We start from the raw sequence: 21,666 nt of genomic DNA, 5'->3' as shown, positions 1-21,666 counted from the left end.
ATTTTAGAACAGCTATTTTTCTCCTTTAGCCACTACTTTAGAATAGCAGCTTTTCTACATATGGCTTATCTCCTAAATATGGTAACGATTGCTAAGGAAAATGGTCAAGCCCTAATTCATTGAAATCTCCTCTGTGCTGTGATGACGATATAGTATGTTTCGCTTGTAAATGAGAGAGGGCCACTATGATTTAACTATTTTAAAGTAATATATTATAGATACATGTGCTTACCACTTACAGAACAATAGCGTGCACAAGAAATGCGATAATTTATATTTTTTCTCGTTTAATGGATACATGGCGAGAGATGTAAAATCCAGTAGACTAAATCTAAGTAGTGAGAAGTTGTCGCTCATCTTATTTCTTTCGGGTCAGCATCATAATTTTTGGAGTAATCATGCTTAAAAACCAATCATGCCTTCGCACAGATTCGAACTGCGGATCTTTCAGCTTCCATCCGGATGTACTAACTACTTACGTGCCAAGGCGCAAGGAAGATGGAATAATTCCCAGTAAATTAATTCAGTAAAGCCCTTAAACCTTAAAGGAACTGATTAAAAATGACTTTGTAATTCAATTACATTCATGGGTAAACCGAATAAGAATATGTTGGATTATAAATTAGAAAAACGTAATAGTATACTTTATAACAAATAATAAATATATTTAACAAATAATAAACAACAATATATATTTAACAAACAATAAAAACTTTACCTTTTATTTATTATGCCTTGTTTAGTATACTTTAATTTGCTAAAAAGTCAATACATTTTGTAAATTTCTAATTGTCTCACATCTGTATTTAATATATTAATTTGTTTTCTAATTCATAGGTTGCTCTTGGAGATATCTATACTACGATGCCAGATAAAGTTCGCTTGATTTCGTCGCTCTCCCAAGAACTTACAGGCCACAGTTTACATGTATGTATGATTTTACAGTACAAATTATAGTCCTTAGAAGAATTTATGATTTGTATTAGTTGTTTATCTTTAATAAAATGCAACTTTTGAGTGCAATGTCTGCATTAAAGTACTGTTTTTCAGTTACGTGATTTGCTAACAATTATTTATACAGTGGAACCTCGAAATACGAGCACCTCTATATACAAGAAATTCGAGATACAAGGAAAGTATGAGAGAAACATTCGTCTCTAAATACGAGCATTGACTGGAGTAACGAGCAACGAGCCAGGCTGTTGGTATGCGTGTCGCGTTTCTCGATCAGGCTCGACTCGGGGAATCCCCTCGTCAGATCACTCAGCGTTCTTTGATCTACGTGTTTGTGCGCTTGTTAGTTGATTGTTTTTTATATTTAACGTAAAAATAATTATTTCACGATGCCTCCCAAGAAGGTTGTTACCTTAGTACTGCAGAGAAAAAGAAGGAAGCCATGGCCGTTGAAATTAAGAAAGAAATCATAGATAAACATAACGCGTGATGTAAGACTGGTGGAACTAGCAAAGACTTACGGCCGTTCGACATCGACGATATGCACTATTCTGAAGAAGGACGAAATTGAGAAACTTGATGTGGCCAAAGGAGTTACCGTTATTCCCAAACACACTAGGTCGAGAAGCTGTTGTTGGTGTAGTTTAATGAGAAGCAGTTAAAAGGCGATTCGGTATCGGAAGCTATCATTTGCGCTAAGGCTAAGAATCTGCACTTGAACCTTCTCCCACCTTCTTCCAGGTACGTCGACTGAAGATGAGATGATAATGAGATTTTTAGGGGTGCGGGACGGAATAACTGGATTTCCACTATTTTTAATGAGGAAGTTTGTTTCTAGATAAGAGAAATTTGCTATACGAGCTCAATGCTGGAGCGAATTAAACTCGTATCTCTAAGTTCCACTGTATTTATTATTCAAAAGAAAAAAAACCAGACATTAGACATGTTTCTAGCAGAATCTATTCAGAATTTCTGGGTCGTTACGATACATTACACCAGGTATTTGCATTTATTATTCAGACACTTTGGCAAGCTCTGCAACTGTTCGAAACATAAAATTTTTAATTGATCTTACATGCGGCATTGACCACAGCCATTTCTCAGAGGAACGCCATTCGGCATTTTTAATTTATATCTCAGATTGAATCAATATACGACTGCCTTATAAAATGGGCAATATGAATGTAGTATAAGAACTTTAAAAAAATTAAAGCTTTATTTTATTTTTGAAAATTTTATATTTAATCATAATAAATTTAAATGTATTTGATTTATTGTATATCAGACGGTCTGAAAAAGTTTTATGAAAATTGAAACATTTTTTTTTCAATTAATAATTCATATGTCCAGTGTCAGACAATATGTGCAAGTACCTACAAGTATTTTTGATAACTTTTACGTTTTATTCTTAATTTTAGCACAATAATCATAACAAGCGGCATGATATGAAAATATGTGCGTTATTTTTATTACTAAGTGTATTGTTATTCAAGTGGAAATCTAAACGTTTGTTTATTTATATCTTCATCGGATATAGCTTCAACGACAGAAATATACATATATATATGCTTATTTCTGAAGAATCTTAGTATTTGTAGGAGTTATTTCCCGAAAGGTGGTGACAGGTGAGGACAGGTCCGGACACCCGGGCGGCTTGCAATGACTAGTCGGATATCTTCCGGATCCCGCAACTACCTAAAGCTACACTCCGAAATCAAGACATTATGTTGTCATACAAGGGCAAAGTATCAGATTATTCTTCATGCGTTGCATATAGTTCCTGAAATTTCCCGCAAGTTAAGGCGGTTCTAAATTTTTTTCCTATTTAATAGGATATAATTTTTAACTCTCTTTCCTCCCCTAACCCCGAAAAAAAATTGGCGCAGTATTAGAACGATGCTTGATCTAATGAAACCATGTTTACAAGCACCGAGGCTCGAACATGTAAGCTATATGAAGTCATGACTAATGGCCAAATAGTGATTCATTAAGGTACACGAAAAAAATGCAAGAGTGTATCAGAAGCAAAGCTTGACATAAACAATTATTATTACGGTCATATGAACCGATAAAGAGGCTTTGAACTTAGAATTCTGGGTTGATCCAAGCTCCATATCGCTAGGCATATTGGAAGGCATTGAGTAACAGTCCACCGATATTGGCACCATTAGGTGATTGGATTAGTTCATTCATTCATAATCCAGTGGCGACCTCGCTTTCAGTACTCTAGATCAGTTCTTGTTGCTCAGAAATATTATATTAAGCTTATATACGAGATATGACAATCAAGATGAATAAATGACGTATGAAATGTGCACACGCGGTTGACGAAAGTGCGGAAAATATGTTTTATAATGTGTTTGAAGATGCATTACGGATTCTGTTAGGAAAATCTAGCGTGTAAACGTGTAGCAGTAGCCGTAAAATGGAGCAGTGAACGAATTTTAAGTTCTGTTTCAAGCCTGGTAAATCTGCAAAAAAAAAAAAAAGTCATTGCAGGGGAAAATAACTTTACGAAGACGAAGCCGTGTCTTAAATTTGTTTAAAGGTTTAAGTGCTGTTGGGATGGCGGAATTCCACTGAAAACCTACTCGAAATGATATGCCTATGATTTTTCGTAGAGACGAAAGCATTGGAAAAATGAAGAAGGTGTTAGCCAGAAAAAGCAATAATGAATGTTAACGCTTATAATGATATTCTAACATTTTTTGCCAAGAATATGCTGTGTACGCCCAGAATGCGCCGAAACTGACTTTTGATTTCTTATCCATGGTAATCTCAGACTACATTCGGCCCTCGTCTCTGTTTTATTATTGAGACTTGCCTAACAACGTCATAACAAGTCTCGTACGATTGAACCTGTCGTTGGAATGGCCGTTCGCACTCTATAGGTGACATCATGACTTTGCCCAATTCCATTCTAATTTTAAAGAAGAATCTCCCTGAGGACAGGTACAAGGATCTTTAATTTCCTACTAACAAATCACTGGAGAGGATTTCTAAGTCACCGTGTATTTTAAGTGCCCCTATGCCGCAAAGGCACTATACTGTCACAAACATGTAAGACTTCTCCAGAATTAGAATCTGGACACAACAGCTAGCAACGCTAACCACTATACTGATCTAGGACGGCAGCCCTCGTCAGGAAATTGTTTACGACTTATAGAAGGAGCAGCCATCTATCATCCACCGTAGTCACCTCATCTTGCTCCAACAGCATTTTTTTTTTGTTCCCGCACCTGAAGGACCATAGAAAGAGATCGATTTTGCGGATATTCCACACGTTCAAAGCCATGCGACGAGCATTCTTCACGAGTTACCGAATAAGGACTTCACTCGCAGTTTTGAGGAACTGTGGGGTTGTTATAAAAAATGCATTGAAACGACGGCATTACTTTGCAGGAATGTAAAATGTCTTTTTAGGTAAGAATTAGTAAGACCCTGATTCTCCAGCAAATCGAAAATGCTTTAAATTAAAATGACCAACTAACGTACTTGTGTCATGTCCAAGATTCGAAAACCTTATTTCCAACCCCCGATGATCTATCTTGGAAACTTTTTTGGATCTATTAATATTGATGTTAACTTGTCGAGAACTAACTTTTTTTAACTGCTCAATATTCTCTCTCAGACTGTGTTTGATTACTCTCATGTTCAAAATCATTACTTGTAAACGTAAACATTGACAAGCTGAGGGCGTCATCTTAGCTCTTTTTTTTCTCTTCGCCCTTCTTTTTTCTTTGCCATTCTTTTTTCTATTCGCCTTTCTGAATCATAGTAACCAAAATGCTGGTATCACTGCTAAAGCTGGAAATGATAACTAAAGAAACCATACGTAGTAACTAAAACAGGCAACTCATGCTTTAAAGCTCATTCATTTTATAATATCTTAAAACTAACATCAAAACAATTGGCAGAATGCAAATCATAAAATTAGATCTTATTAATAAGGTTTCTAGAATTCCATTGATTGTATTCGAATCTTAAAATTCACATCCATTTTAAAATGATTTACACATTTTTAAAACAAAGAATAATTAAATTAAACATTTTGAATTCTTTCCAGTATTCTTAGATACTGAATTAGTATTTTTGTGAGTTAGCAGTTCATATGAACTTTATTATTTGGTAATAAACATGCCATAAGAACAAAAATATAACCAAACATTGTGAATCCTTTTACAACTACAAGCAGTATCAACTTTTACGGGTGAAAAGATCAGGAGCAAATCATCAATTTACATCTCGAACATAAATAGTATGATGAATATAAAAAAAAGTATGGCAGTATTTAAGACTTTTTAAACGTTAACATTGATCAGCTGATTGCGTCAACGGAACACTTTCATTTCTTCGCTTTTTCTAATATAAGATTGCTTTTTATGAATACTTTATTATCATACTTTATCAATAAATCTGAATACTCATATAAAATTATTAACAAAATGTGGGCAATCATGCGAAGCAACAGGTTTACTAAAATTAATTTTCAGTTGCATTCCATCATAAATCTGAACGTGAACTTTAGTGGATTACGTATTTCCGGAGTACTGAAAACACACATACGTTAAAAATTTTTACAATCAATACTAAGAATTTTTTGTCAATCTTTTGTTATGGGCCTTTCATTAAACTCTTAGATGCAAAACAAAAATGAATGAATATTACTCAGATTTATAAGAATGCATTCTGGCGATGTTGTCGGGCTATTTCATCTAGCCATGCACGACAATTAGAAACCTTTCCAAAACACGAATTTTTCCCGATACGTTTTAAACAGGAGATTTCTAGTCGAAACATTTGCGCTCGACGATGTGCTATGGGTACATTTTATGATGCTGGCGAAATATTTTGTCTGCGCATGCTCAGTCTCGCATAGGAAGAAGACCACACTAAGATACTATACTCTAAGATATTTTTCCATGAGCCAACCTGTCAGCTTGCTCGAAGCTAAGATTCCGGAATGTTTCTTTAGACACATCTTGAGGGTAGCTGACAAATCTGAGGCCCTATTTTATTGACAAATTTTAGGCCCTATTTTATTTAATATTTACACGAACGACATCCCACATACACCACATACCACCTTAGCAATGTATGCAGATGATACAGCAATTCTCCCCAAAAGCGCATCTCATGGCTCAGTTATACAAGCACAACAAAATCACGTCCATGCACTGGAGTCTTGGCTGAGTGCCTGGAAAATCCAGATTAATGTTACAAAATCAGATGCTATCCTTTTCACCAGAAGGAAAATGTTTAACGTTAATGTGCCCGTCAAAATGTATGATACTTCAATCTCCTGGGAAAAGCAGGTCTGCTACCAAGGTGTTATACTTGATCGTTGGCTCACGTGGTACCCCCACATTACAAGTATTCTAAACAAGTAAATTTACAGTGCCCCCCAACTGCTCGGAACAGCGTTCTCTCGATTGATAACAAGTGACTTATTTACCAAACCATGTTGCATCCAATTTTTACCTACACCTGCCCCTTCTGGAGCTACGTCTGTTATACTTCCATGCAAAAATTGTAAATTGCACAAAATGCGGTTTTAAGAGAAGCAGTGGATTGCCGCTGGTTCATCAGAAACACGACGATTCACCGTGAACTCAATATACCAGAGATAAATGTTTATATGGCCAAACTGGCTGAGAAAATTTTCCAGAAAATTCCGGATGTCAACAATGATACTATACTCATCTTAAATTATGATTTTTGTGCAAATGTAAGTAGGAAAAGGCAGAAGGCTGTCCTAAGGCATATTTCTTAAATGTCTATTGTTTATGTATTACCCTGTATTTTCAATGTTCTATCATTTGTATTTTCATGTTATATCTCCCTTGCTTTCGAGTTTTTTGCTTTTCATCTGTAACGTCCCCCCTCCAATTAACTGCTTAAAGCTCCTACATTGTTCTGTCTGTACCCTGTTGGTGGTAACCACTAGCATTCCCTATGTATTTTTTGAATCTATCTATATATATGATTGTACCACTATCATATGAATATCTATTATTAACTTTGTAACTCTATGTAAATCTACGCACTTGTTCCTCTTTAATCATATGTACTGCAACAACAGTGTATGTATTTTCATATTCAGTTGTTTTCTTTATTACTAGATTTATGCAGTATGACAATAGAATATTAACAACTCTTCAAGGGCCCCGTAACCGTGCCCATGTTGCGAACCCTTCTTCTTCTTCTTTTTTTCTCTCTCTAGTAACAGAACATTAAATTTACCGTGCCAACGAAGTTGTGTTACGTGGGATGGTCCTCTCAGTTCCGCATGGGTATACCCAGATAAATCCGGGGCGGAAGCCAGCTCTGCGGTTTAAATCCCACTTAACTGCTGTAGTTTCATTTATACCTGATTAATTGTATGTTATGGTTTACTGGCAATTACTGGCATTTCTTTTAAATTGTGTACAATCGCACTTCACCGAGCATCCACGAGTACCTCCAGGATTTTTGTCGCCAGACTTGGTCTAACGGCAGTCAGGATTAGCGTATAGTCTCGTCTGGTTCATTTTTCATCTCAAGATGTGCTACGAACTGTGGACTCTAGTAAGTTACCCATGTTATGCTCTAAATTTCTTCGAACTCCCAACTTTATGAACTAATACGTGTTCCAAAATCGTCAAGCTTAGTTATATTGGGATAGAAAAAATTATCGCGGTTACCCGAGAACAGCTTATGCATCGCGCCTGAACTGGCAAATCTGATAGTGGTTTGAAATGCAGGTGTAGTGAATGATATTTTTTTTTTTTAATTTACATTAAATAGAAAAATCTATTCAGTTTACGAATGCATTCATTTTTCATTCATTTTACTGTTTCATATTCTGAAGGAAGAATATATTTTCGCAATTATATAATTAAAAAATTGTTTAAGAAATAAGAATTTCAATAGAGCAAAGGCATAGTATCATAATTATTTTCGTTTTTTGGATAATAAATTAACTCTTTATGATATATTTCCTTGCATATTTCCCAGGAACCTCAGTTAGATGTTCTTGGAGACGAAAAGAAGAAGGCATTATCGAAAGCACTCGAAAGATTTAAGAAAATTTGTTTAGTAAGTATAAAGTATTCTTATCGGTACATATGTATTATGCTGTCGACCGGCCAAGTATCCCGATTTAGTGCAAATTATGAATGCCCATTTCCATTAGATTTCTACAGTGACGATAGGCAATTGACGACCATTGGCGTCGACGGGATAATATGCAAGTACGCTATTAGTTTACTTTTATTACACATGCACGTACGCAGAACTCAAAAAAGGTACTTGATTTCCTTAAGTAAGACTTGAATTCCTTAAATATTCATCATTTCCCTGTAATTTCATGGTAGTATTTCGCATAATAAAATGAAGAATTTTATAAAAATTGCCTTGGAAGTAGAAGGATTCCGTAAATAAATAAATAAATAATTTTTGCAAACCTTCCCAAGCAAAAATTACGACTAGTAAAATATTCAATACACTTTAATAAGTTAAATATAAAAACATCGATAATCTGCTTTTAAAATTCTCAGAACTAAGCGTAATTAATAGTTTTAAGGAAACAACTGCAAATTCAACATTCTCTTTTATTCGACAAGGAAACCTCAATCGTCAAAACTAGCAACTTTGTTTTGCAATTTTTCCTTAAATTAGAGGGGAAAATCTTGAAATTTTCTCCGTCATAGACAATGAAAAATTATTTAAGTTGCTAAAGTCATTAACAGGTATCTTCGCAAATTTTGATTCTAAAAATCGAAATTTCCTACATTTAATTTATAAAGAGTACCTAAAATGTTATTAATTATATATTTTCTTCTCCTGGCAATTTTATATTGCAGGATTTTAATCTTCGGTGGTAAGAATATTTTTTAAAAAAATCTGTTATTATTATTTTTTTTGAGAAACTATGATTCATACATATGTTTAATGCTGCCTACAATTGAAGGAATATATTTAATATATTTTACATTTAAATGGGCTACACAGAAATTCGTAAAAAGTAGATAAGGTAATAAGAATATCTCTGAAATAAAGGTAGATAAGATAATAGGATCAGCTGTGAAACAATAGTAGATAATACGAACACGTGCGAAGATCTAGGGTAAAGGTTACGTGCAATAAATATGAGGATGCAAGAAAAACATTTGAAGTAAATTTCATATCAGAAGCGTTTTCAGTGATTGAATTCTATTGTGTTTTCCTTCCTTGCCTAAATAAAAGACAACTGTCACGCAAGGAACTTTTTTTCTTCCCTGTGAATTTACATCTTCGTAAACTATGCAGATGAAATTACTTGTTATATTGATAACTGTGACTACATCAGGGCTTAATTTCTAAAAGTAGAAGTGCCGGAGCCTTGTGGAAAACCGTCAGGATAGAGCAGCAAGAGTAAATAAAATAACTATTAAAATCATTAATAATTTACAAATTAAATTGTTAATGAGTATCAAATTAATTAATAATTATCTAATTGATATTAATAATCAATATTTATCAATTAGTATTTAGTTTATAATTATTATTGAATTAATTCACAGTTAATTTGTTAAAATAATTAAAGATTAAAGTAATTAATTAATTAAAATTAAATAAAATGTTAAGAGATAAATTAAAATTTAATAAGCGATTTTTTATGTAATTTTATTTCTAAAAATAACATTTTCTAAATCAAATTTCTGCTGAAATAATTGTTCAGTTACATAAAAAAGGTACCGGAGCCGGCTATTTAGGGCTCCGGTGCGCACCGACTAGAATTAGAATAAATCCCAAAAACTAAGAAGTACCGAAACCGGGCTCCAATGGGCTCCGGCGCAATTTAAGCTCTGGACTACATGTTTAAATACTGAAATTTATAAATAATTCAGAATCATTTTAAGAATTATTATCAGTACTATAAATTTCTTTAATTCATATATAAGATATTTTTAATGATCAAAATGTAATAGAGCTTATCATCTATTACCATAAACCTTTTGAGAGAAATTTTGTATTAACAGCTTTTGTGTGCTGCTATTTCGAAAAGAGACTAATATACTGTTGCGATTCACGGGATCGTTGATATTTCTTTTAATATTTTATCCACATGAAGAAATAAACAAATTATTATAAAAAGCAAAATAAACAGTACACACATTATAATATTGGCTGGAAATGACTCAAGGAGAACGCGAATATTTAGCAGTTCTTCCTTAACGCACGAAATAAATCGTAAAGTTGCTCAAGTCACTCTCAGGGTAAACTCTAACTCATAGTTCATCTAACCATTAAATTCCACGGGTGATTGGCTACTGATTCACAGCTGAATTCCCTACCAATACCACTGGTGTAGTACCACTAATTTATGGCACGAAGCGCGATATTATCAGCTTAATTAAAATTCTGCCATACTGGCGCATGATCGCGTTGAAATCTTACGCGGATGCAATCCGTGTGGACAGAAACTTTAAAGGAGCTCAATCCCTAGATCTTCGACCCGTATGTATACTCTGCAACATAGACTCTGGAAACCTCTGGAAGAATCGGTCATAGGCTTCGAAAATGTGTTTTCGCGAATTTTCCAGAAATTCGCTAAGTTGGCTAGAAATCTCCAAATATCGTAAACGTGGTGCCACAAATTGTCGCCACGGACATGTACGAACGAAACTGAATATATCTCGAGTTCTAATTGAGATATTTTTACAATTATAAAGCACTTAGATTTAAAACATTTATAATTATATGTATAATTCTATTAAATACAAAACAAAAAATACAATTAAAAAGCATTAAAATATATACAAGTATTTACAACAATATTGACAAATATTCATGCCTTACGTGGAATATAAAATCATTTCCAATGCTGTGCATTCAAATAACATTTATTGTTTTCATTGAAAATTTGAGATTTTAAAAAAAAAGGTTTTTTTTTTTTTTTTTTTTTTTTTTTTTTTTTTTTAAATACACATTAAGATTTAGAAAATGTTTTTCCAAGTTCTCTCCTCACCCACCTCAATTCACATAATGAAAATGGATTGTTGATACTTTTAGAATAAAGCTGTCGATGTCATTTATATATTTTTTTAGATTGTAACTATTTAGAATATAATGGACAACTTGATATTGCTACTACACTTTCTAAAATAAACTACACTTTCTAAAAAACTCGTACTACAGCTTATTGATGGCACTCACTATTGACGTTAACCATCGTGTCATTTTTAACTCTTTGCAAATGTTTTAAGCCAACAATTTTTGTCATACGTATATTATTCCACCGGCATGTGTGATTTTACAATACTCTGATTAGTTTGTAAAGAAAAAAGTAGGTGTTGCCTTTCGAAAATTTCAAATTTTTTTTACTGTAACCGTAATCATGAGAGCTCTATTATTTTAAATTAGCAGAATCTCGAACACATACTTTCAAATAACAAAGTTCTTTTTCACTATTTTATACATCGAATGATTTTCTAAGGACTATTTCATGTTTTTTTTTTTTTTTTGTTTACTTGTGTCTATTGGAAAAGCACGCAAAGTTTGAGGGAAATGAAATCTTTGTGTATGTTAACTTCCTTTTGTAGTTAAATTAATCACTCGTAAAATGGTTGTAAAAGACAAACAAACATTTATTTAAAGATAAATCTTAATAACCTACACGTAACGTATTCGTAAACGTACATAACATAACAAACGTACTTACTGCATCGTACCGTTAAACATTTCTAAGAGTACATCATCTCCATGTATATTTTTAGAATTATATATAGAACGACATCCAGAAATTAACTGTTGCCATTTTCTCAATAGATATTTTGTCTAATAACAATTAAATAATTTACAATCGTTCTTACATTCGACCATCCTGACTTTTCAATTGTCCTCAATTGAACCAAATCTTATCATACATTAAAGCAACAATTAAACAACAACAAAATATAATAAGTAGGTAGGAAAAAAATAAAATCAAATATAATTTAAAAAAAAAATTCTGTAAGACCTATACAAAGTCTCTATAGCACAATGGTTTGCGCACTGTTCGCTTGGGCCTTTTAAGTTCGTCGTCAACCTCGTCATTATCATCATCTTCTGTATTTCTGGAAATGATGGCCTCCAAAGATCTGTTTTTAGCACGTGAATCAGCTTGGTGGGGCTTTCGATAACCCATTTTTGATCTGTAAAGTGGACAAGATCTAGATCCTTGACCTCATGGCTACTGTTCTTCGTCATTTGCTTCAGTATCTTTACTAGTTGCTTCTCCTTCCATTCTACTTTAACTGCATTCAGTGTCATTCCTATGATAGTGGGTTTTGCTATTAAAGCACTTTTGATAAAATCGTCTAGGATTCCAGTGATTGTCTCTTCGACCTCCTGAAACTCTTTCTTCGGTTTTTCTTTCATTTCGTTCATGTTCACTTCCATCACGTCCAACGTTTCGTGGAAGTCCTATGAATAGATAATTACAATATTGCCTGAAGTAAGGATGACGTAATTGCCTTCGTACGAGCCTTTGAGGTTGTAGTTGCTGCTTATGATCTACATTCTCTTGGCTCTGACTACCATCACTTTCGTCATTCTGTCCTTGCCTTGGCATGAAGTGGTGTTTAGAGAACAGTTGTCCACAGTGTCGATTTCTATTTGCAGCATAAGGACTATTTTTCACCGAAGTGCGATTCAGTCCAGTCAGATTTGCAGCTTCATTCCCCTTCTCTCGAACAACTTCAAATGCAGCTAATTCACCATCTCCTACACTTCGAACAACACTTTTTGTATTTTTTTCTTTACTGCAGTTTGATGAACGAATATATCTTCTTTAGGGTCCATTTTTATGAGATCAGTGCACCCGAGTTCTGAAATATTCAGTGCGAAGGAATCTCTGTATTCATTCGAAAAACGCAATAACTCTTGCTGGTGATCATTGTCGAGATCCGAGCCAATTTTAACTTGGCTTAAACTTATAGGAACTTTTATGTTGTTAATATTTTCCGTTTTTGCTAAGTTCGAGCTCAATTCAGAAATTTCAGTATTCAAACATAGTTCAACTTCTTCTGCTCTCCTAAAGCATTGATCGTTTTGGAACCTAGCACTTCTATCGCCAACGTTAATCACTGGTATACAAGTTTCGCCATTTTTAATTTCTAATAAACAGCCTATACCTTCGAAGGATTTTCTATCATAATTAATCCATTATCTACAGAATCTGTTTGAGAACTGACAAGACTGATCATATTTTTCTCTAATTCATTTTCCTCAAGAGCTTTAAGGCAGACTCGATTTATTTTTTCATCAATTTGGAGGTTACTAAATAGTTCATCTTCCCTATACCCGAAGTGAAATCTTTTTCCTATTCTGACATAAGCGATGTGAGGTAGATCAAGCCATGTCCGTCCGATGATTAGATCAACTGGCTGTGAATTATCAGGTATAAGGTATATATTTATGCCTTTACATTATCAACTTCAATATCGGCTTTAATCATTTCTATAGAGGTCACTGCAGGCACCCTTTGATTTCCAAAACCGTACAATTCATTCATAGCAGGTTCCGGTTTCACTTTAAGTTTCTGAGCAACTGAAGTTCTTAAAAGACAACAAGAACTCCCCGTATCAATTAAAGCCTGTACTTCTTCAGAATTATTCAGTTTTGCTTTCTTCAAGTATGAATTGCTTTTATATTTTCGCCAACTTGCTCAACAGAATAACTTTTATCATTTGAATGATTATTTTCAGGTTTAGTAACACAATTTTTAGCTTTATGACCTGTTTTATTACATTTTCGGCATGTTACGACTGGTTTGGGCAGCGGACAGTCCCTTGAGATGTGTCCAAAATTATTACAGCTGAAGCATTTTGGTTCACCTTTTTCATTATGTGTGATACCGTAGAGTTTTTTCTTTTCGTTGATTGTAGCAACTGGACCATCTTTAAAGGAGTTTCGTTTATCGTAAGACCCTTCTTTACGCGGTTGTTTATTGTTGAAAGTTGACTTCAAGGTATCATAATCATCTAGTTTTTCAAATAAATCAATTGGTGAAATCAACTCAGACCATATGTCAATAAAATGTTCTTTTACTTCTGGAGACACTTTACGTTTTATCTGATCCGCTACAATAAGGTCGCTAAGTTTCTCAAAAGTATCTACTTTAATTCCGCTTCTCCATTCATTAAAAAAATTTCTTAACTCATACGCAAAATTCTCCCATGTGTTTCCTACACTCTTATTGTGCGTAAAAAATTTTTGGCGAAATTTTTCAGGTGTCATCTTGTACCGTTTTAATAAGATCCTTTTAACTTCTTTATAATCGTTTGCAATCTCATCGGTTTCTCTGGCGATTAACTGAGCAATATCATACGGCAATAAGCCAAACAAATGAGTAACCCATGTATTTTCTGGTATTTCAACTTGTTTAGCCAAACGTTCAAACATGATTAAATATAAACTGATATCATTCTCGTCAGGTTTAAACTTTTGCATCAAACGATGAAGCTCTAACTTTGGATTCATGTGCGTACCACTAGCATTTTCATTGGTGTCAGAATTTGTAGATTTACTTTCTGCTTCAATACGTAGTTTTTGCAGTTCAAATTCCATTTCATACTTTCGTTTTCGTTCCTCATATTCTTCTTTTCGTCTACGTTCTTCAATTTCTTCTTGACGTTTTCGTTCTTCAATTTCTTCTTGACGTTTTCGTTCTTCAGTTTCTTCTTTTTCCTTTCTTTCATTTATTATAATGTTTAACCATTCTTTGGCGCATTCTTCATCGTACTCTTTGCTAGCCAAAATTATCTTTTTCAAATCGCTCATTTTATGACTCTCATTTACATCTTCTCCCAATTCTTCAGCTAATATTCTTAAATCGCATTTCTTTGCCTTACCGAAAATAGATATTTTCGTACTCATTAAAATGAAAATTATATATATATGCTATTATTATTAACTTCCAATTAGACAACTTAGTAGAACACAGTTATTGGTATTTTATAAGTTTGATTGACGTTCTAAATATATTTAAAAATTTAAAGAAATGAAAATAATAAACTCTCTTTCCAAAATGATAAAAAAATAACAAAATTAAATTCTATAATAAATATGTTACATCAATTGGTGCTACTTTGGTAGACGGTTGCACGGATTTTTCTAATTTTTCTTTTGGCGAGTAATACGACTTATGGTAATCCCATCGCTGGATAAGTTATTTATGGTAACTGATACTTTGTTGTCATTTTATTTAAAAAATTACGCGTTTTATTATGCATAAATTCCGTGTTTTAAATATTATTTATGGCTTCTAAATATTAAAAATCAATTTAATTTTGCATTTTTATTTGAAATAAAAATTTTGTTGTTTATAATATTTTATATAATTTTATGTTGTGGATGATGTAATCAATGACGTCACCTTACTTAAAACGTAATTGGTTTTATTAATATCTATAAATTTAATCTAATGTTTTAAACATTATTTATGCCTGTTAAATATTAAAATACAATTTAATTTTGCATTTGATTTAAAAAGGATTTTATTATGAATGATTATTTAAATAATTTTAATTCTATGCGTAATGTAATCAGCTCCCTTATTGGATACTGAATATTTGTGCATTTCCGCGCCATTTTAAAATTTTATTATTCATCTCCTCGAATTCCTCAGATTTCAAACGGAATGGATATGTCCGTTTCGAAGATGAATGTTGTTATTGGTAATTATCAAGAATTATTGGTACCGGAATAAAAAATTTGACCTTTGAGACCTTATTTTGGCCAACCTGCCTTTCTTAATCAAAGATTTATTTATAAATTGTTAATAGCATCAGAGGAAATTTATTTTACATTTTTGGAGAAAACCTCGATTATTGCTTCTCCAATCAAGTGCGAGAGATGTGGATCACAGATGAAGATCGATTTCTTTTTCCTGAAACTTATCAATATACGACAGGTGTGTGTGTGTTTAATTATGGCAAAGCACGCTAGGGCTATCTGCCTGAGGGGAGGGATGCCTTTCGTGGAGGACTTTCTAAGGGAAACTGGCTCGTATACACGTTACACATGGGGAAAACCACGAAAACGCCCATGCAGCCAGCCCGTTCGCGGGATTCGAACCTCGGACCGAACTACCAGTGTTCAGCGTCTTTACCGCTCGGCCGCTGGTGGGCTCAATATACGACAGGTAAAATACTTTAAAAAAAAATGTAAGTAAATAACTTTCTTTTACTTTATAATTGTATGCTTCAACTTTTATTAAAAAATTAATACAATGTTTTCAAAAATTTCTGAGATATTTATTGCCATATATGTTTTAATGTTAAATAATTAAATCCTATAAAACTTATTTTAAAGTATTTAAGTAATATTTTAATTCTTTTAAACGTAGGTATGATGTTTTTAATTCGATATTGAATTTAAGCAATATTTTAATCCAATTAAATGTTGTAGCAATGTTTTTATAGCGGTGTTTTTATTCTATTATATGAAAGTAATCATTTAACCTTACTTTAGCATTTTATACTCTTAGTAAATGTATTTATTTACATTTGCCAGCCATCTTAAAAAACAACGTTTTCAACGGAAAATTAATTCATTATTTTTAACGATATTTATTTCTTTAAAGTTTCTAATACTTTACTATATGCGTAAAATACGTAAAAACAGCATTTCTCAAGATGGCTGATGACTATAAAAACCGCGCCAACAATTGCGCCAATGTAAATCACCAAAAATCCGTGCAAACGTCTACCAAAGTAAAACCCATCAATTAATGCACATACCTTGAAATTCAAATTCTTTTCAATTTATTTACGTAATAGCAAATTCTTGTAGCTTTATGCTTAGGTTTCAGAATAATCCCACTTTTGATTTATGTTAACTTCCTTTTGTAGTTAAATTAATCACTCGTAAAATGGTTGTAAAAGACAAACATTTATTTGAAGATAAATCTTAATAACCTATACGTAACGTATTCGTAAACGTACATAACATAACAAACGTACTTACTGCATCGTACCGTTAAACATTTGAAGCGTACATCATCTGAAAGTATATTTTTAAAATTATAAATAGAACGACATCCAGAAATTAGCTGTTGCCATTTTTTCAATAGATATTTTGTCTAATAACAATTAAATACTTTACAATCGTTCTTACATGTAGACAGTTTTCTTTGAGAAACTGACTCATATTCATGTTAGATTGTAAGATTTTACTCTCTTCGCTGTCATGCAAGTGACTTAATCTTAGTAGTAAATTTTGGCGACTTCTCGCATAGGCGTGAAGAGTAACAACACAGGGAAAGGGTGTAAATTGCCCTCTTATTCCCAAACTCTTAAAAAAAAAAAAAAAAAAAAAATGCACGTAATTTGTGCTCACGAAGCAACTTAAGGTAAATTTAACAATAAATTTAAAAAGGGTAAAAAGTAGCGCTTAACTACACAATTTACCTAAAGCTAACAGGCTGACTCAACTACCTACACCGGCGATAGACTTAATAAACGGCCAGAATGCGTAGCCGCAACTAAGATTATCAGCTGGAGGACAGAATAACAACCTACGCTAACTAGCGAAATCACACACTGTCTAACCTTCTCGTTTCGCATATTTAAATACTTTCTTCACTTCACTGAATTTGCATCCTGGCGAGGAAACGTGAAGGGAAATAGGGAAAAGCCATGGGGATGCCGTTGCAGTCACTCTTTTCGCCACTATTCCTTCATTAGAGAATTGTATAACTATGTTTTACCGAAAACATTTAAATCCATAATATTTCATTAATTTCGAAATAAAACTGCCGTTTAAAACATTTTGTTTTTCATTCTGAAACTGTATTAAGTCTTTAATCGTATAAAAATGTGTTAAGTCTTTCCCACAGTTAACAAAAACATATATTTTAATAGAAAATATTCGTATGGGAGAAACATTTCTAACTCTTGTATTTGAGTTTATAATTACACTTATATATGGCTTGCTTTGAGAAAAGAATTTGAATGCGGTTGGTTCGCTGGAAATAAATTGTTATTAACTTCCCTTCAGTATAGACACTGTGCTTAATGTTATTTTATTCTGAGAACTGCCAAAAATTATGTCCCTGTTTTATTGAAAATGGTAGCCTAAAATGATGAACCATTTCTAATCTGCAATCTGATCTATTTAGTCACAATGGATGAATTATGAAAGTGGTCAAGAAAGGATAAATAAATCAGACCTTTTTAATACGTGATGATAGAAAGAAGGATAAATAATTATACTGAAATATAATCTGTATCTTCAGTGCTAAGATATATTTTGAATAAAATGAGATCTTCACCGAACATAATAGTAGGAATAAAAGCTGAGACATAATATTTATGTGTGCTGTTGTATCACAGTTGCAATAAATTATATTTCCAATACGAAGAAATCAAACGTAAGCTGCGGAGTTTAATCGGCACTCTTTTATTGCATAAAAAGTAAAAATTTCAGCAATCGTATTTTTGGAAGAAAATAACAACTTTGCAGAAAATCCAGAAAACATCAAATTTCGTCCACATGGCTGCGATGATTCATGGTCTGATTAAATTCTTTTTCTTTCTTTCCCCAGCCAGAAATTCATCAGTCATCCATTCCCTGTCATAGACAGTTTCCTCTCTAAAAGTATCCTCTAGAATGCTTGTCAAGGAAACCAAGCTGCTGCAGCTAGATGTAGGAGACTCCAGTCTAAGGACAAGGGGTTCCATTTTTCTGGTACAAACCACACTTAAAGAGCTCATGAGATATCGGAAAGCACCTGTTTTAGCAATACTGCCCCCAATATACGAGTATCCGTAAGTTTCCTTCACTTTAGAGAAAGCGATCACAATATACATGAGAAATAAAATATCGAGGAAAAACCAACCTATATAAAGTCGAGCAAAATTAAAAACTGCGATATTTAAGAGTGAAAGCAAATAAGAAGTTAGAACTCTCTTTTTAAAGCAGCTACCTTTATGAGCCTTTAAGTATGTTTGGAATTGGCACGTTACAGATTGGGCAACTATGCGTGGTGGCCACTTTAGCAAGAAAATACCAACAACTTTAATATGTCAATAAATATATTTACTATTACAATATTATTAAACTAATTAAATTAAATATGGCTAATAGGCGTATCAAAATAAAAACAAGGCCAGTTAAACTTTGACTCTTGAATAAATTGAGTCTTCATCGGTTTTTAATTAAATTTATGCATCAAACATTGTTATCCCTTCTGTATTTATGCATCGATGTCTGGTATTGCATCATGCTTGGAATACCCCTGGCTATCTTTTAATACAAGTACTTCTAGCGTCTTCTGTCGTTTGAACTGGGTGTCCTGTACTCAGCTGTTTGCTTCGTAACTACACAGTTTGATTCATAGTAAAAGTCTCGCTTACTTCACGTAAGCTCTTCAAGACTCACATATATCCCTCATGTAAGTTTTTCAAGACCAAAGAGACCAAGAAATTCCTAGGAATGTTAAGAAGAATATGTTGACAGTACGCTAGAAGGTAGAGCCTAACCTGAAATAGGCAGCCTTTAACATGAAATAGCACCTCAGCCTCTACAAGAGATCCAAGCAACGTCAGGTATATGAGCGCCAGACAAAAGCACCCAGACACCAACTGGTCACTGAAAGAAACAAAGACAACGTCAGTTCCTCCTGAGCTTGACCGACGGAAGTGAATCCCCGAGGACAGCCTTTGAAAATCTTCAATGTAGCGATCGCACAGCCTAAGACAGACTTGACAGTACTCGTACGGTCGAGCCTGAACGAACCACCAAAGACTCAGCAATAACACCAAAGACTCAGCAATAACACCAAAGACTCAGACTCTCTAATCCTGTGAAGACAATCTTTGCACCCCAGGTGCAGAGGTTGTCTAAGGACAGGTCAGAGCCAGCACGCAGAGGATTGCCCCCAGGTCGACCCCCGCAAGGGAGAGACTATGTTAATAATAGTTTTCGACGTGAGATGGGTTCGATGTGAGAGAACTCGTGCTACCCACATCAGAAAATCAATGCAGCGTTTTATAATATTTCTAGGCAATTGACAGAAGATATTTATCTCTTAAGATTTGGATTATGGAGAGATACGAAATGATTGCTTCATAAAAAGAATATTAAGGCACAATAGCTGTAATGCAAACGAAATTTTTTTTGATCCTTCGAGCCTTCTATTCGCCAAATTTAACAACCTGTGCATCTTTTGTTATAAACGAGGCCTCACGTGCAAACTGAAGAATTTGTTTTATACTTATTTAACTACTGTTTTACTCTTATTTAACTTAAGTAGTTTTGAAAATTCTTTTATCTTGCACTGTTTCCTTTATGCAACCTTACTTGAGCTGAAATCGAAGCTAATCACGTAGGAAAAAAATAATCGAATTTAACCAACTATCCTAAAATATAAAAAATAAGTGTTTCCAGGCTGCGTTATATTAATATCAAAATAAATATTCAGGTACGCTTATATTTGATTTGTCAAAATAATAGGAAATAAGATATTTTTGAAGTACAAGAGTTGCATTCATAATTCATTAAATAATAACCTTATAATAATTTTATTTCTCACAATAAAAGTTAAGTAATTTCTTTAGCTCAGTGTCTGGAGAGGCAACACTGTATCTGGAGAGGCAAACAGAATATTACTAGCATATATGATTTATTATCTTGATTTTTGAAGCTGTTGTTGCTCCAAATGATCTGACTTTTACAACTTCATACATTCGACGGGAATGGCCCTTCATGTCATTTAGCTTTCATGTCGCTCAGAACATTGTTCAAGTGTAACCAATACTATGACCGAATTACACCCGTGAGGAAAGAGAAAGTTTGGATGGAGAGTATCCCGGGGGGATCTGAGGGTCTACCCCCTCTTTCTATACCACCGAGCTTCACAAGAAGACTTTCGGCTAGCCAGTGTTTTAAGTTCCTTCATGTCGCACAAACACTATATTTTTTCAAACATCTAAGACTTCAGTGGACCTAATGATGCATTGCTAACCACTAACCACTATGCTGAAAAAGCGGCTGCTTATTTAAAGAAATTTAAAATATAATTATATAAAGTTACTAAATCCTGGTACTAATTCGTGATTATAAGCTTTACTTTTTGAATGGAATAATTAGACTAATTGTTTGATTCGTTTGAACAGCATTTGCACTAAGCATATATAATGATATTTTAAAGCTGACCTGCTTTGCTTACTTTTGCACCTGTCTAAGCCAGATGTCCCTTGAGATCATGAAATGAATTTTAAGTCTAGAAATATTTCTTACCTAATAACATCCATTTGATAGCTCGAGCATCTGTTGCAATGGGAGACATGCTAGGATTAGCTAAGAAGTTTTCATCAAAAGAATATTCGTCATAAGGTACGTAGGTCTCGATGTCTAGTTCTTCATCATTATCGTTTTGCGCCATTTCATTACCTGAACATGGTATCCATGTGTCAAGCACGTCTAGGATTATTGACAACCAAAGGGGAACAGCGACATCGTTTGGGAAACTGAGTTTGCCTGTAGAGAGTAATTCTTTTTCTGCTAATTTGGTATCTCTAAAACTATCATTAGATGATAATGTTAAAATTACTGGTTGGGGAATATTAAGGTTCGTGTATTCAGGGTAAATAAAAGCACTAGTAGTTAAATTTTCAGGTACATTCGAAGAGCCAAATGTCGCTAGGATATTCTCACCATCCTTCTTCTGTTGAGCATTTTGATCAAAAATATGGAATTTTTCAT

At 33.6% G+C, this 21,666-nt stretch overlaps 1 protein-coding gene across 5 annotated transcripts in view; it reads left to right on the top strand.

Moving 5' to 3' along the window:
* The window catches only part of LOC118192813 (hydroxyproline dehydrogenase-like), a 134,513-nt gene that overhangs the window by 19,797 nt on the left and 93,050 nt on the right, over positions 1 to 21,666 (top strand). For all 5 annotated transcript variants that reach the window (XM_085813356.1, XM_085813359.1, XM_085813358.1 and 2 more), the window contains exons 4-5: positions 838 to 927; positions 7,951 to 8,031. In XM_085813356.1, the coding sequence (XP_085669482.1) occupies positions 838 to 927; positions 7,951 to 8,031 (171 nt within the window). The remainder of the gene's footprint in view (positions 1 to 837; positions 928 to 7,950; positions 8,032 to 21,666) is intronic.

This window comes from Stegodyphus dumicola, chromosome 3 (genome assembly GCF_044657685.1).
Source record: "Stegodyphus dumicola isolate Sdum_Otavi_A_Nest chromosome 3, ASM4465768v1".
NCBI lineage: Eukaryota > Metazoa > Arthropoda > Arachnida > Araneae > Eresidae > Stegodyphus > Stegodyphus dumicola.
The sequence above is the reverse complement of the archived record's forward strand: the minus strand, read 5'-3'. Positions and strand labels throughout refer to the sequence as shown.